This window comes from Astatotilapia calliptera, chromosome 9 (assembly GCF_964374335.1).
Source record: "Astatotilapia calliptera chromosome 9, fAstCal68.1, whole genome shotgun sequence".
Taxonomy (NCBI): Eukaryota; Metazoa; Chordata; class Actinopteri; order Cichliformes; family Cichlidae; genus Astatotilapia; species Astatotilapia calliptera.
Window position 1 is genome coordinate 24,168,940 of NC_137430.1, and position 18,653 is coordinate 24,187,592.

General features: G+C 38.6%; 1 protein-coding gene across 1 annotated transcript in view; it reads right to left on the minus strand.

The window, feature by feature from the left end:
• The window catches only part of LOC113029246 (cadherin-7), a 116,889-nt gene that overhangs the window by 15,850 nt on the left and 82,386 nt on the right, over positions 1-18,653 (minus strand). Inside the window, exon 10 of the mRNA XM_026180022.2 lies at positions 4,434-4,551. Coding sequence (XP_026035807.1) covers positions 4,434-4,551 — 118 coding nt within the window. The remainder of the gene's footprint in view (positions 1-4,433; positions 4,552-18,653) is intronic.

Sequence of the window (18,653 nt, forward strand, 5' to 3'; positions counted from 1 at the left end):
ACAACGAATATGACTGCACATTTACGCCGAGATCATCCTAGTGCAAAGACAAGTGGAAGCAGACAAAAACAACATGCACAGATGCTACAAACTTTACCCGAGTCATTTAGACAGCCGTTAGCACATGATTCTCCTTATGGGGACCTCGATCGAACCCAGGTTAAGATGCACTGCCCCAGAAGAAGCGTATAGTATAGCTTTTATTTTGGAAAGAGCCATTTCTCTATAATAAACTCTCTTTTCCAAAGATGAGTGATTTCTCGATCAGATAGTTTTATTTTTTTTATTACTTTGTTGTTTCAGCAACATTAAATTTAAAAACTGTACTTTTGAGTTAAAATATATATTTATAATTTTAATAAATGACAAATTAAAAAGGCATGAACATTTTTTTGTATTGAAAAAATATCGAACCGTGACACCAAAGTATCGAACCGAACCGAACCGTGAATTTTGTGTATCGTTGCACCCCTAGTATCTATCATAACTCCGTTTCGATATGAGCGCTTGTTGTTTTTTTATATATTTGCTGCTATGACAACTCAATTTCCCTCTGGGACTACCGTAATTGTCGGGCTATAAGCCGCTACTTTTTGCACAAGCTTTGAACCCTGCGGCTTTTAGTCAGGTGCGGCTTTTCTATGGATTGTCCATGATTTTTGTCATATCGTAAGACGATTTGTTTTGTGTGTTCCGCTGTTGTACGGCACTACGTTGCCTGGCGGAAGGATCGGGGTTCAAGAGTGGTATGTTAGTCACATGTCCGTCCGCCAGGCAACGTAGTGCCGTACGAAGTAGCGCGAAAAACAAACTTCAAAGTAGCGGTACGCGTTCAGCGGGAGTTGTGGATGATGAGCGGCGATAAACTTGCAAGTTATGCCCAAAAAGCAAGTTATGCCCAACGCCATCGGTGGATTCTGACAGCGTGGAAAAGTGTGAAAACATCCACGATCACCAACGGATTTTTAAGGGCTGGACTGCTGCATGATGGAGAGGAGGACACCGCCACGGCCCTTCAGAGGGTGTTCGACTCTGACACTGACAACGAGGATTTCTTTGGTTTTGAAAGTGACAACGAAGGAGAGAAGCGGAGAGTGGATGATGAAGCCATCCTGAGCCTGTTTGTATCCGACACTGGAGAAGAGGACTTTGGTGTTTTTAGTGCGCAGGAAGAAGAGAAAGATGGTGAATGACTGACTTTTCTTCTTGTTAAAGCCGTGTCACTGCACCTGAGCCTAAAAGGTAGGCCGAATCTATTTTTCTGGTGTGCTGTAGGCTACTGTTATGTACTACATGTGCAAATATGTACCCATAACTTGTTTTTCAAAATATTAATAAAAGTGATGTCTCCAAACAGCCATCTCTTTCCTGACAATTCCCTTTGTGCATATTCTCTTACATATGATAAGTCAACATTGAAACACCTGCGGCTTTTAGTCAGGTGCGGCTAATGTATGTACAAAACAGGATTTTCCCCTGATTTTAGCTTGTGCGGCTAATATTTAGGTGCGCTTTGTAGTCCGGGAAATACGGTAATAAAGTTTCTCTGATTCTGAAAAGATATTCACATTTTAATCAGTTTTACATTTGTGAATTAAACTGAAAAAAAAGGGTATTATTTTTTTTAAGGTTGCTTCTTTAAAAATGTATTTAAACAGACCTTAAATTGTATAACTGCGCAAACAAAATAACATTTCCTTGCATTGATTATTGTGTTTTCTTTGTTTAATTTCCATTGATCTGCATTTCCTTCGTTATGACGTACTAAATCATTAAAGCTCATACAGAATTCATTAAGAGTCATTTGGGTACCATGGAAAAAAACACATATTAACATGCTATAACACATTACACTGGACACCACTGAACATACTATGTTGTTGTTGCAACATTTGTAAATGTGTCCATACAGTTCATTCAGTATACTCAACATACTGAATAAGAGGTTAATAGAATATCTCCTCAGAGAACCTTTTTCTATTCAAGCTGTCCTTAGTCTACTAAGGTGTTACTAAAACAACAAGTACATGATGTAACACATGTCTGCACTCAGAAGGATTACTGTGGCACAACCTGGTTGCTGCTGCTGTTCTTTATACAAACTAACATTGCTGCCTGAGCCGAGCTCCCACACATGTGAACAAAACACTCGACAAAGGGCCATCACCTCAGAATGCACATCAGCTCAGCACATGCTATGTTTTTCAAAGCAGTGGGAATTCATGTAAGTAAGTAATGATGGAGTCAGACACAGTTCTCACATCTTTAAAAATATATGCAAATTACCACTTAGGCTTTTCTATAAGAACAACTAATTTTCTACATCCACCCACTGTTTTGCTTGTAGGTGGATAACAAATCATTATGACACAAAGACAGTTTTCACCTTGTGTGTTTGATTTAAAGTTATTCCTTGATCCGACACATAGACACCTCGCACTAAGTTGAACAAAGTTATAGCAAGACTGAGTTCTCACTCGGATGTGCTCCAGTTACAGAGGAAGTTTGTTTCTGGATTTCGTTTTGATGAACAATTACCAAGAAAAAAAAGTAGAGGGGGCATTGTCACGGCAGAATAATGGTTTCATTTGGCAGTGCTGGGCATGCCGGGGGCCACCAGTTACTCTGTACTATTTTTTTTCCTGAGTCAGATTGCAGAGTGTATTATAGCCAGATACAGGGCAGATATAGGGAGCTGAGTGAGCAATGACTAAAGTGTCAATTGCATTGCTGCCAGGCTCAGTTGGAAGGAATAAACAACAAACAGACCATACCTAACTTGAGCAACACCTTTTACAGACTCTTAAAGGCCAGTAGCAATTATCTCAAGGGATTGTTTTAAAAATGTATCTCCATGAAATAAAGCTAATCTGACTGAACTCTGACAGTAATGTAGAAGCAGTTTAAACCTCTGACTGAATTCTTCCAAATAACATGTATTAGTTTTTATACAAGTATCGACTACCAATATGTATGTACAAACTATTTTTTTAATTTCTCATCAGCATATAAAAATAAGGCTAGGCCACCAGCTGTTCATTCAACATTAGGCTTCATCTGAGCTAATGCGAGTCGCTGAACTCAATATCACTCAATGTTTGTGGTGTTGGTGTCTTTTAGAGAAGTGTTTCCCAACCTTTTGGAGCCACAGCACATATTTCACATTTGAAAAATCACACGGCACACCACCAAACAAAAATATCACAAAAAGCATTTTGATAATTTTCCCCTGTGCACGAATTATAGCGGAATTGGTTCGCTTCTGACCACTACTCATGCTAGGGCAGGGGTGCCCAATCCCGGTCCTCGAGAGCTACTATCCTGCAGCTTTTAGATGCATCCCTACTCCAACACAGCTGAATCAAATGGTTTGATCTCTTCAGCATGCCATCATGTTTGGCAAAGACCTGATAACAAGCCATTCATTTGATTCAGGTGTGTGGGAACAAGGATGCATCTAAAAGCTGCAGGACGGTAGCTCTCGAGGACCGGGATTGGGCACCCCTGTGCTAGGGCCTTCATCTGGGTCAGAATTTTCTCCAGGACCCAGGTCATATTGACTATTTTTTCCCCAAGTATTTATCTATTGCTATTATATGCTGCATTGTCTAACTCACTGCATGACTTTTATGTAATTTCTTCTTCGTCTTCTTTAGTTTTACTGGCAGTTGGCAACCCATTTAATTAAAGGAGGTAGTTATACTGCCCTCTAGTGGAAGAGAATGTAATAGTTCGGCTGTTTACTCATGCTGATCGCTTAGAGTACCAATCTTGTGTAACCAGATAATCTTCCACGGCACACCTGATCATTTCTCACACTGTTTCAGAGCACTTGTGATATAGTGACATTGCTTTACGTTTCCAAAATGCTCAAACTGAGGCTTAAAAATGGGAGTTGGGTGACCTAAATCAATCTCTAATACGGTAGAATTAAACTAGAAAAATGATGTTTGACACAAGTCAATCAATTAAAGGTTATCCACATGCTGCATTTTATAGAATCAAATATAATTTTTAGTGTTCGACTATGGACTGGGAAATTCTGCAATGCATAAAAATGCAGAAAGAGACCAATCATGATATAAAAAATAGATCAGTTAAAATATGAAATCTCAAAAATGCTTTTTTGTAAGATAGCAATAGATCATCCACATAAAAGAACTGATCTGCCTCCTTTAGCATCATTTTAAAAACCTTAGACCATTTTGTTGGCAACATTTTACAACTACAAATTCTACTTTATATAACTTTAAAGCTTTTTAATACCCTCTAAAACATTTTTAGGGGAAACAAACATCAGTGTTTTTTTTTATAATTCTCTACACTTCAGTATAGAAGTATAGACAAACAATGACATGCACACACACAGGAAAACAATAAAATCATATGAGCTTGAAGATAACATCAAAGAATACCACAAAAGGTTGTCTCACCCTTATTATCTCGCAGAGTGAAGTTAAGGTTACCAGCAGCAGGTCCTGCCAGGGCGAAATAAAAGCGATGACCACTCAAAGGTTCATCCTTATCCACTGCGCTGATTGTCTGGATCACCTGAGGAGAATGTTAACACAAAAAGACATTCGGCATCAGTTAGCTTGCTGAGTTTTATCTGATCTCTCGGGCTAAATAGGCGTTAATCACGGTGTAAAATGCTTAATGTGGGTTTGCAGTTAGTAAGCTCACAATCTCCCTCAACTTGAGGAAAGCATTGTCATCAAGGCTTTTGTATATGCATCACTTTTCACTCTGTCATAAATTTATGTACACGGAGGCATAAATCTTGTTTAAAAGGCCAGGCAACAGTGTGAGTGAACTGGAGAAAACCAACTTGATTCTGATTGATGGAAAGGATTTGTTTTATAATGTTTGGCTGTGGTTTTGTGTCATTTATCTCTCGAAGTACAGTAAGTGCTTATTTGGCAAGAGCTTGGCAACCTCTTAGGGATGAAGTGTTTTCTTTGGGGAAGTGATTTCTCTCAGCAAAACATTGTCCAGAGATTAGTTTTGCAGTCAGTGTAGAGACCACAACACATTTAGTGTGTTCAATTTTAACCCTTTGATGATACTACAAAGGAAAGAAAATGCTATTTTCAAGTGTCAACTAACCACATGGCCTTAACTGTAGAGATGGCAAATCACAGTAAAAGTGGATCGCTGTCTGACAGTAGAGATATCCAAGTAAAGTAATGGCAAAAACCAAAATATAATGCTTTTTATGAAAGTAATAATAATATACTATGCATTGTCCAGACCAGGAAAAACATCTGCTTTTATAGAGGTGCTCACAGATAATCAACTAAGGATGTACTTAGTTGGGGCGATTGTGGCTCAAGAGTTGGGCGTTCGCCTTGTAATCGGAAGGTTGCCGGTTTGAGCCCCGGCTTGGACAGTCTCGGTCGTTGTGTCCTTGGGCAAGACACTTCACCCGTTGCCTACTGGTGGTGGTCAGAGGGCCCGGTGGCGCCAGTGTCCGGCAGCCTCGCCTCTGTCAGTGCGCCCCAGGGTAGCTGTGGCTACAATGTAGCTTGCCATCACCAGTGTGTGAATATGTGCGTGAATGGGTGGATGACTGGATATGTAAAGCGCTTTGGGGTCCTTAGGGACTAGTAAAGCGCTATATAAATACAGGCCATTTACCATTTACCCCATACTATGTACTTTAACTATGAAAGTGTGTTGGTAGCACTTTCCTTTAAAACTCATTGCCCCACTAATACCTATGACTATTACTGTTATTATCAAGCTGTAATGTAAATAAGTGCTAAGAGTAAGTTTATCAGAGCGGAAAGATATTTCTCAATTATACTAATCGAAAGATTTATATGACAAAGCCAGACTCACGTCTATGCATAAAATAAAAATATATTCTTTGAAGAGGATTCTCTATGATATAATCTTTAAGGACTAAAAATACAATACTTCCTACATTATTTTATCACTGCATATTACAATAAATCTTGACACTCAATGTTTCATCAAAAATCGCAGCTTCTTAAATTTCAGTGGTAACCATCTGTGAAAGACTCTTCTATTAACTCTGTATTGCAAGATATGTATATTCATTTAAAACCAGTTTAAAGTCATACTGTTGCAAATGCATGTGGTCCTTTGGTCCATTGGATTGACATAGATTGTGGGCTTTAACTATGGGAAAAATTGACATTAAATTTTAGTTAACGCACTTCCGCCATGGGATATTTCAACACATCCTGTTACTGTGTTGTCTGGTTCTGCAAACTACTGTGCATCTTAAAATTTAGGGATTATTTTTTGCTCTCAAATGCAGGTTACAAGTTTTGTTCAACCAACTTTTCAACTCACTTTGAGGATGATCATTATTTCCATTTGCCAATATTGATAAGTGCAATATGCGAAGCTGTAGAGGAAGGAAGCTTTTCCTCTATGTACCCGTGTCTGGCTATGGGAGAGGTTTCTGCTTTAGTTAATAAAGTATTCATCTACTATTTAGGGTTTATCAAGTGTTTAATAAAGAGAAATTGCAAGGTATGAAGAGCAACCGTGTCGTAAAATTGGCTGTATTCATAGCTAAAAGTCAAAATCTCCCTCCGCTGTCAGACTGTGTATCAGTGATATCTGGTAATGACAATATGATGAAAGGAAATATACAGATACGACTGACCAACTCTAATACACACATCCCTCTTATTATATTATCTATCTGACCTGACCTTGGCCACCGCATTAAAAAATGAAGACAATATTAGGTCAGCGCACTGAACTGTTGTATTACTGATGCTCTTCAAAATAAATCCATCCAGCCAAGCATTCCCACTTCATTATTACGAGCATGAAAATAACTCATGATGAAAACTGATGTTGCTTGAGGCAATCCAAGAGAAGCATTCACATCTGTGGGTTAAAAGTGAATACAGTTTGTTTCAGTTTACTTTTTTTGCCTCTGAACCTCAAACTAAACCGAATCTTGCTCCTTCTATTATAGACGACTGTCGAAAACTATAAATAATGCAGGAAATCAGATTACAATTTATTTACACCCACTAGCACATGCTGTAATGATTTTTTTTTTTTTTTTTTTTTTATTCATACAAACGTGTTATCTGAAAATCAATTTCTTGTTTTAGCTCCCCCCTCCGCTAAAAAAAAAAAAAAAAAATCAAAGCAAAAAGACAAGGCTTTAATTTCAGCATCTAGTAGCAGAAAGAAAATAAAACAAACAAAAAACAAGCAAAAATCTCTCACAGTACACGCTGTACATGAGAAGCACATCAAATGCCGAGACGCCATATGGACGACAAATGATAGCCACCACAACGGCCATCAAAGTGGGTGTTACTGCCGCAGTGTCCTTATAAATTTAGATCAAGCCTCCCGAATCCTTTGTAGGCAATCGAGAAACTCAACCCTGTGACAACTCACACCCGTGGACAGGATCCAAGAGATCCTTAGAAGCAATTCACACTAAATTATCACATCTCCCAGCCCCAAACAGCTCTGAGTTGAAAAAGCAAAATAAGATGAAAAAATTAAAAGAGTGAGGAAGTAGAAAAAAATAAAAACAACCCCAATGATCCATCAGTGCCGAGACATGGATTATCAGTTGTCAGCTGTGATTAAATGCTGCTGGTTACAAGCTGTCAGGTATTAGGGATTTGTGTAGGTGGTAAGCAACATCCTGCCAATTATTAAAACTGGCAGGCGGGGTGAAATACCATGAATGTTTTATTCTTATTTCTTAACAAAATTAAAATATTTGCATCAGCAAGTATTTAAAAAAGTGTCTCTGTTTGCGGTTTAGTTTTGCAGTGCAAGGGGAATTTATATGGGGAGCAGAAATGCAAAAAGGTTATCTGCTCTAGTTCTCAAGAACATTTGGGATATCTGTATATACAGACAGAAGTGATGTTTGTGTCAGCGGCAGATCAGTGACAGGCAAACTCAACAATTGAGCACCTAAACATGCAGCGTATGCATGCTCGGCTGCATATCGCCAAAGCTGCCACTGATCCTGGGATCATAATAACTCACATGCCTCTCACTCTGTTATGGAAATCTCACATCTGATAGAAACCTTTCTTTGTGGTTCCTACACCGCCGATGAATCCAATACACATTCTGAACCCTTTGATGTCCTTTGAATATTGCGGATGGATTCCGAGCTTATCTCTAGGAAGCTTTCCATTCCTCACGGCTGAGGGAAAGGACTCTAAATCATTCTTAAATCAAACACTTTGTAATGTATAATGCCTTTCATTAATGTGGCTCTGATGCAAGGATGCACTGAACCTTTGGTGGGGAATCCTCAAATGGGTTGAGTAGGAGACAGGAGGAGAGAGGCATGGCTGCGGACATAAATTCTCGCTCAAAGACATTAACAGCTGCAGCCGACTGGTGCCTGTCGCAAGGAACGGCTGAGGAGGCCTATGAATCACTGAATTAAAGGGTTTTTTGAGTTTACACATGGCTGCGTGTCAGACCACACCGGATATTAAAGGACAAAGGTGTCTCTGTTTGTTGCCTTCAAAGGGAAGTAAGAGAATGTGCAGTACACAGAGGAATGTATGCACATTTGTATTGTAAAAGTGGGATGTTACTCAAACTCACTAAATTGTAACCAAATTATCCATAAAATGAACAAAAAAACAAACAAACAAAAAACAAAAACAGAAGGAACTCAGATTGAAGAATGACATTTAGAGCCATATGAAAAAGAAAGGTTTTCATAGGAGTCTATTCAGTACTGTGAAAATCTAAGCACATCTAATAAATCAGCAACCTATACCTATAACCTATAACTCTTAGATAGCAGTAACTTAAATCAATCATTTTCTGTAAGTCTTTCACTTTGTTATAGAGGAATTTTGGCCTACAGTTCATTGAGGTTTGTGGACCTTTTTTCATGCACAGCTCTCTTCAGGTCACACGACACCATTTCAGTCAGGTTGAAATCTGGAATTTTGTGTGATCCAATTTATGGTGTCTTCTTCTTTTTTAATCAAACTGCTGCACTGACTTCTTTTTTAATTAAATGTTTTCTTTTGTAATCATTTTATTATTTTTCTGTATATTTCTAATATTTTTTCTTCTTATGTATTTCTCGCATGTATTATTTTAAGACGGGCGGGGATTATGGTTCCTCCCCCCTGTCTTTATCGTTAACTGTCTAGTCCAGTTTTACTTGGGCGTCACTTAACCTATTAACCTATTAACCAATAGCAACCTGTTATATGTCAGCTGGTTTATCTATGAAGGTGTGATTGGTTAATTAAATTTTTTTCTGTTTCTTGTCTTTTATTTACACACAAATTGTACTTTGTGTATCCCTGATGAAGGCCAGAAGCTGAAACGAGTTGGTCAGTTAATAAAGTTGTTCCTCTTTCATTCTAAGAGTTGTTAGAGTTCCTGCGTTGTGAGTTTTTCATCCTCTCCATGCACCTTGGAAGTAGGTAAAGCTGTGCCAGAAATTTTTGCTGCGATATGATCCAATTTCAGCCAAGCTGGCTTCATATTTGATTCTAGAATAATTTGTTATACAAGTAGTTCACAGTTGACTGAATGACTGCAAGGTGCCCAGGCCCTGTGTCCTGTAAAACAAGCCCAAATCATCAACCCTCCACCACCTTTTGAGAGAATGACTATATGAAGCTTGTGCTGGAGAACATTTAGATGTCTTTATGTCAATATGCTATGTTTAGTTGTAGATTACAGCCAAACAGCTACACTTTTGTCTGTTTGGAGTTCTTTTTGGAGAGTAGAGGTTTTAGCCTGGAAACATTTCCAAGAAGTGTTTTATTTAATCTTTTTTTTATAATTAACTTGCCTGTAGATTCTGAAATCTCTCGAGGTGTTTGCAGTTCCTCTGCGTACTGCACAGCCTGACCTTGGGTCGACTGTGTATGATGAGGAACAACCATCGCTTCTCTAAGATAGTTGCTGATGCCTTTCTTCCTTAACATTGTGTTAACACACACACTTGACTGCTCCAGACTAGCAAACTGACAAAACTTCCTCTTTCATAGAGGTGCTCACACGCTCTGATAATCAGTTAATCAAATGCACTTGATTAGCAGCACCTGGCTGCTACTTATCCTCTCAATTCTTAAGGAATGGTGTACTTAAGGGCTGCATAGAGTCCTGTGAACACTTTCTTTTTCACTTGACTGTATATGAGTTTAGTCTACTGTTGCCTTACTATCTTTTTGATCGCTTGGGTGATTGTTGAAATCCCTTCATGCTTTATCTGTATCATAACTAAAAGACTTAGTTACAAAATCTATTGCAATCAGTATTAAATGTACTGAAAACCTTAACAAACAACACAGAAATAAAGTTCCAAGTGGTGAAGAATTAAGGCAAAGCCTGTGGTGTAGAATTTTAAAGAAGTCAAATTTGGAAAGCAGGGAACATCTAATGACACTATCCTGTAAAATTAGAGGAAATGTATGATTTAATGTTTCTTGGACCTTAACCAACGCGGGGAAATAAAAAGATTTCTCAGCCGCTGCTTTTGACCTTTTTTTAATCTAATCGACCTTTGGCAATTTTCCCAGTTTTAAAGAAGTGATATACAAAACTGCTGGGGCATTTTAGGAAAACCCTTTAAGGAAAAATCATTTTCACTCCAAAATACATATTGTTTTCATCCTATTTTAGAGATTTATCTTTACAACAACAAAAACTTTTAGCATATTCAAACTAAAAGGAAAGTGACAGATCTTTTTATTGTGAAGTTGTGTTACTTTGTTTTCATCGGTTGAGAAAGTAACTATAAAGTCAGAAGGCAGCAGCAGTGTCAACAGGAATGGTGACAGCTGACAGCGAACAACACTTCTAATTAAAAGTCTAAGAATAGCATTTTAAACCTATACCTCACTTCACTAAGATGCATGCAGTGAGAACTGATAAGTAAACATCAACTTAAAGACATTATTGCGCAGCCAAACCTTTGACACAAAGGTGTCTGCGTGACAGTTTTGAAAAGTGCTACACAGTTTGTCAGTCTCAGTGACTTCTTTGTGCTCACGTTCCTTGATTTAATTAGAAAATTAGAAAACAAAAATTGTTGACTTTGTGAAACAATAATGCAAAGATAAATGGTATTTTTAAGTGAGTGGAAAATAAATGTAAGTACTTTTTAAATATCAAATGAAATGTGATCTTAGATCTGAATATGAAAAGAAAATAAGAAATTTGAAATGTTTTATTTAGAGTTATTCTTGGGTTTTTTTTTTTCTTTGATCAAAGGGACTTATACTTTTGTTTACATATATTATCCACAACAGTACACTGGTACAAAAAAAATTATGCACAGGCTTCAAAATGAGTTTCAGTGTTCAGTCTTTAATCCAAAGCCAAATTCTGGGTTCTGGATATTTTCATTGAAGATTCTACTCTTTGGTGTCTAGTTATTTGAATCCACCCATCCCCAGACATCGCACCACCTGGTTGATTGAGCTGCACCTTCACAGGCCAAATCCTGCCTGTTCACTCAGCACTCGCAATAATTCTACAAATGACACCCTGCCACCTAAAACGCATCTGTTTTCACCGGCGTGCAGTTCAAACAATCAAGATTTAATTCTTCCAAACACCGGAAGTACGTTAGCAAACTACAATGGCCATAATTTACTTCAACTATGACACAAAGCATCTGTGCTCCCTTGAGCTGCTGCATTACTGACTCAGACTTTGACTGGAGACAGGAACATGAAATGTGGCTTCTATAATGAAAAAAGTAATGTTTGGTAAAGTAGCATAACTAGAATGACTGACTATATATATAAAAAAGATGAAGAATCCAAGCAATAATGAGCAAATCACACTTTGACACCAGCGAAGTAAACACTGCACTGCATTTTAAACTCTTCAGGGTCTAGTCTAGTGTTATACTGTCTTTATAGTGTAATTATCAGATTGTGAGTAGGATACGACTGGCTGTACAGCTAAGAGACTTTCATTTAAGCCACCTAAAGCCCTGTTGGCAGATTAGTCATACAATAAGATCAAGACAGCCACTTCAAAGTTGAACCAAGAGTATAAATAAGTATCGCATCAAATAGGTGGCACTCGTTGCCATGGCAATATGACAGCTGTCACCATGGGTTGTGTTGACGAAGGAAGTGGTGGGCCTGCCGCTTTCACACCCCTCGCTCTGCGGCACTCTGCCACGGCTTCCTATGACATAGACGCCCTAAACATCACCCACATGTGACACCCATAACTTTGTTCACTAACAGCACCAGCTCACACATCTCACCCTGCTGTCAGACACACACACACAGACATACGTACGGATGCCCCACACCCACACATATTGCCAATCAATATCATTCAACAAATGTCATCCTTCAATCCCTTTTTTTTTTTATGCCGCCGCTCTCATTCCGCATCGACTCGACTTGTCATAAGCGTGTTTGTTGGCATGATCCTGACAAGTCGAAACTGCTGAGGCTAAAGTCATCTCCTGGTGAGATCTGAGATTAAACTTGCTCCTTGTTCTGTCTTTTTATAGAACAGACAGTTTGCTGCCACACACTAATATTTTCTCTGCCCCTAGCACCTTGGCATATCTGTTTTCATCTCTCACCTTGATGCAACACCCATAATAAACTGATAATTTGAGCGATGACTAGAGGTGCGAAGACACTTTTTTATTGATGTGAGGCAGTATAGTAATTAGGGAATGGTAAAAAAAAACAAAAAAAAGAAACTTGAAAAAATAATGGCACATACCAGGATATAAATTTGTATGTAAATACATGTCTTATTGGACAACATTAAGATTCTTCACTGACTATTCATTGTTTAAGTTAGGAGATATTCACACACACACACTGGAACTACAGCACGCTATGTTGTAAGAAAACAAGAAGTAGTCTGAGAGGAAACCTTGGGGCTGGAAAATAAAGCCAACTGGGAACTACCAAAAGTGCACTTCATTAAACGGCTTTGAAGAAGACTCCAGCAGCAAGGTAAACCACACAGTTGCTGCAGTTGAAATACCCACATTTAAAGCACACATAAATATGTTTACAGCCTCCTCAATAAAAATGTATCTTCACATTACCAAAACTTGCATCCATCCATCCATCCATCCATCCATCCACCGTCTTAACTCTTAACTCCAGTTCAGTGTTGCAGGGAGCCTGGAGTCTAGCTCTCTAAACCCTGATTACTCATGTTAACATTCACACATAGGGCCAATTTAGAATCATCAAGTTACCAAACATGTACATCTTTGGACTGTGGAAGGAAGCTGGTGTACCCTGAGTAAAGCCATGCCAGCACAGAGAAGACATGCAAACTCCACAGACCTGGGAACCTCTTTATCTGACAGGTGATCACGGTCAGCTGTAACAGCTAGCTGTCTTCTAGTAAATAATGTAAGACACTGATTTTCATGACATTATATGATAAACAGAATAGGTTCAGTGGGGCTATGCTCTAGTTTTGGTAAATACAATTGTATTGCATTTTTTTGTATGTTACATTAGCTGCTATTTGCACCCAGGTGATGCAGCCTTACAGTCTGTTGATGCATCTTGATAATTAAACAAGCTAGCTAGTGTTAGCTGAACACTTAGCATGCCTGTCTTTTTTCCAAATATCATTACACCCAGCTCCAAAGTGTCATTCAGAATGCTAAAACTGCAAGGCTTTACAAACCAGATGCTATGGTTGCTACATTCATTTTATATACAGTCAAGGCAGTTCATCTGTTGCTGTTAGGTTTCCTGTGGATGGAAAGACAGGTATAACTATTGGATTACTTTGCAGGAACCTAAGTTTTTTTGTTTTTGTTTGTTTGTTTTTTTGTTTGTTTTTCGTTTTTGTTTTTTTGTTTTTTTTTGGGGGGGGTCAGTAAATTCTAAGCTAAATGTGACATATGTGATAAGAATATCCTTAAAAGGTGAACATCACAGCAAATTTAAAAATCAGTGTATTACCTTGTGTTGACATTTGACTGAAAGCTCAGAAGGAGCACAAAGTTTGATGCAAATTTGGCAGAAGTAGCCACTTAGGGTTTTGTATCTTAATTTAGCCTCACAGCCTCATAAAAACACATTTTCAAACGTCAGCATGCACCAGCTACTTCAGCAGTGTTTGTATCTCACTGCTTTCTTTTCAACTCTTTTACCTTGCAGTTTGAAAACCTCAGTTCATGACTACCCAACATTCCCAAATCCCTCAGGGACGCTACAGGACTGCAGGGAGGGGCAGGGAGCAGATTGGGGGCAGCTGAATGCCAAGTCCACTCATGTATGTAATGGTTACACTGAAGTGATTGTACAACGTGACCCCCCACTCCTCCGTCCCTGCTGCCCTGCCCCTTCCACATCATCATAATATCAATTAATATTATGGCAGAAGACAGACGCACCGTTGATCCGTAACAAGTGGCATCTCTGGAGAGAACCAGTGCCACGAGACGGCCTTAATTAGGCCTGAAAAATGGCAGCTTATTCCATCCCTGCACTCCCTCTTAATCTGTGCTACAGAGCCACAGAGTCAACCCTGGCCCCAACTGGCAACTATTATTATTTCATCTTTGTCACAGCTGTGAATAAGCCAATGGGCGTGACAGCCAGTGGGCGGCGTGAGATTTTTAACAATGCTTTACAGGAAAAGCAGACACAGTTAGTACTGCCACTGGTTCACTGCTACAGCCAGACATATAGTACACAACAGGGGCATTTTGATTAATAAGGAATCAGGGAGGTGGTGGAGCACGTATCTGACAGGTTATGAGTCCACCTAGTCCGTCTAGTAACAGACAGCAGACATCTCGTTGTAATTCAAACTGTGTTTTCACATTCAAATGTCAGCGTCTCTCTTTCCCTTTGCTCTGTATTTTTGGGTGTAAATTTCATCATGAAATTTCCATTTTTTTGTGCCCTCATTATTCAGTCTGAAGGTGCATTCCCATTGGTACACTTCAGTCTTGCCCAAGAGAGGGCTTCAATGGGACTGAATAAAATTGGAATTAGCAGATAATTAAAAAAAAGTAAGAAAACAAGCACTTCCTGTCTGTAGTAGTCATTCACTCCTACGACAAGGTTAAAGAAAGTACAAGAAGCACGTTTCTCATCTAAATTTATCCCATGTGAAAGACGTGAGGTGAGCGCAGCATGCAAAGATTTGTGATTCCTCAAGATGTGACAAAGACAATCATGGCAATTGCTATGGCAGTTACATTACTGAAAGCACAGGTTTATTTTTACAGACAAAATACTGCACGGGATGTGACATGTCAATATGTGGCTCTCGAGTATTTCCAAATGATATATAAGAAATTATGGGAGAAAACGCTAATCAAAAATGTTAACACGTAAACTGCATGTAAATGTCACACAGTTTAAAAAGGTTCGGTAACAGATCTCTAAATAGGAAAGTTACAGTCTGTATTTACTGGATTCACTGTAGAGGTAATATGTTTGTAACATGTATAGTTAGTAAATTGTAATATATGTTTGCTGGCTGAAATATTGTGAAATATTTTTTGTTAACTTTCTCTTTTTAATACAGATTACTACCAGCAAAGAGCCTCTTGACTAAATGTAGCTAACTCTCATGTGATGACATTTTAGTGGTCCCATGTCAGGGGGCCACTGTTCTCAGTTTTGTACATTAAAAAACCTTAGAACTCAAAATCACGCTCAAAATATTAGTGCTGTCAGCGTTAATAAGTTATGGTAAGTTACGGTAAAGCCATAACTGCATTAACGCGGAAAATCTCCGTTAACGAGTAACCGCGGATCGCCCTGGATGGCTGGATGGCGTCAACACGTTAACGAGCTAAAGGCGCTAACGTGGTGATGCTGTGCAGCTCCACACACAAGGTGATCCGCGGTAACTCGTTAACTCGAAAATTTGTCGCGTTAATGCCATTTAAACAAGGTTAACACTGACAGCTCTATAAAATATGTAAAATCAAAGATTTATTCAAATAATTCATCATTAAGAAAAATATGCTTCATCTAAACTAAATATATACAAATCAAACATGTTTAATATGATCAGATTTAATTGCAATAATTTTTTTAAATTTTTTTACAGATTTACATGTATTCAAATTACTTAAACTCAACATTTTAGGCACACATATTTGTTATTGTCAGTAAACAAACTCAGGGTCCTGCGGGGAATGGGGGCTGCATGGATGTAAAGGTTCACCGATGGACTCTGAAGTTAATGGGGAGCCAGTGCAACTAAATTAGCAACGATGTGACATGCGAGTACTTGCAAAACTCAGCCAGAAGGCTCGCAGCGGTGTTTTGAACAACCTGCTGATGTTCAAAGGAAGCTTTGTTAAGACAAGCGAACAATGAATTACAATAATCCAGACGTGATGAAATAAAGGTGTGACTAACAATCTTCAATTCAGAGCGTGACACAGTGGAACTCCACTTGGCAACATTTCCTAAGTGATAAAACCGAGAGCAAACCAGAGAATTCACTGAATAAACGGGCTGTTGCTATAAATGTAACCTCCTCCGGAACATTAATTTACAGAGACAGACAACACATTGCACAGAGGTCACATCAATTTATTTTGCCTCTTTATTTTATGTGTATTTAAAAAGAAATCAAAGAAATTGTAGCTACGATGGCTGCAATGCTACATTAAAAAAAAACAAAACATCTACATGTGACTATAAATCACATATTTAACTGTTGGAATGTAAGAAATTCAATGTGAAACAACAGCTAGATGGTCCTTTTTAATGTGGAAACCTTATATACACTGTGAATAACAAGGATTTTCTTGTGATCTGATTGTCTTCTGACTAAACTAATAGGAAATGAAGAGCAGCACGTTTTTACTTTCCCCAGAAAAGCAGTGCTTTCATTGTGTCTTTCCATCAACACCCTTCTTATTCATTACCTTTTTTTTTCTAGTGGAGATTTATTCCTACAGAGAGTACCATCAGTCTTTCGGAGCCCCTCTCTTTGGAAATGGCTTGTCTTATTGCGAACTGATGGACATTTAGATCTTTAAAGATGCTCTGGAGTCTTTTCCAGCTTTCGTGATTTGCGATTGAGGCATGGCTCACAACAACCAATCTTTCATGAGAAGAACACACTTTGTGAGTGCAGACTTCGGATGCCTTTAATTATCAACCCATCAGCCCACACTTCCAATCTCATCACAACACCTGGCTCCAAGTGTTGTTTTGTTAGCAAAGGCGGTTTGCTTACCTTTTCAAGCCTAGACTGGGAATGACTGTCTGGGCTCGCCTGGGAATTGTGTGTAGTTAGTTTAGTTCGCTTCTTTTCCTTGTCTTTTTGGTCAATTGTGATTTATGATGATCAGAGCGCATTTTACAATTAGCAAGTATAAATCCACACGGTTCACAAAACATTTTCTCAAAAGTGTTTAGATAAGAAGATAAAAGATATGTTAGGTGAGTTTAATTGTGAAATATATTCTAGACATTTAACGCCTATTTGTTTTGTGTTCCTTTGTCTTCCTTCTTTTGAGGTGATGTGATGAGTCACAGCTCCTAACTTGTAAATTGAGGAGCTAATTAAATCCTTGAATGTAGCTATTTGTGTAAAAATATGAAATCACGTGCATACTTCAGGTACTTAGCGCTGGGCTGACAGTATTTCACTTCAGTTGAGTAAAATCCAAACACATTTCCACACACAACCATACATACTCACTACTTTGTGTTGTAAGTGTCTTAACTATTATAAGGTTAAAACCAGCTCCAAGCTAAAGTAGCTCATTTTAACTGCACCATTTTATGACTGTGCAGTCATAATTTGAATGCATCGCTTCAACTCGCTGGATGGACAGGGACCAAGGCCTCAGTCACCACCAGCTCCTCACTTTACAGCAAAGAAGCTTCTAGCTACACCTAGGGGGGAACCACGCAGCTCAGCTATCGCTGGCATTGAGTAAGCAATCTGTCTGCTTCAGCTGAGTAATTACAGATTTGCAGCACCTTTTCCTGCTGATGATGCTGTCATGGGCAATGGCTGTTGCTGTGTCCTGCAGGCTGGTATGATTGTTGGAGAATGACTTTGTTTCAGTCTCTGTGCCATAATTTATAAGGTGCTAGTGGGAAGAAGTTTACAAATTATCTCCTGAATTTAAAAGTTGAAATATCGACGAGTGAGAGATGGTTGCTTTATGTTGCGCTAACTTTAATATCGCAGAGGAACAACAATCGTCTGAGGATAAGTGGCGGGATCATTAACCAAAAATAGACATTCAGCTCTGGTAGAATGCATTTTTCAATAATGATGTCAACTAATATAGAGGCAGTGTTTATTCCTGCAAATGCTAAGCCTTACAGCTACAGTGTGATGAATTACATTCAATTGAGTAATATCTTAAAATACCTCAAGGTTGGCTGAATTGTGTATACTGAACTCCACTTAGTTAGTTGTGATTAAAAAAAGATACAAGCTCAAAAAATGCCTAAAAAAGACCAACATGGCAGCATAATGAGAAATTTGAAAATTCACTTTAACACTCATCCTGGGATCCGTACAAACCCTGGAGGTGTATTATGTCATATCTCACAGGAGTTTTCTTCCATCGCTCCCATTTTTTAGGTCTGCCTAATGATGTTATCATTGTTGTGACATCAGATTCAGTGGACTCTGGATCTGGTCTTTGACCTTTACAGATGATGTGGTTCTCTTGGCCTCCAGCTTTCACT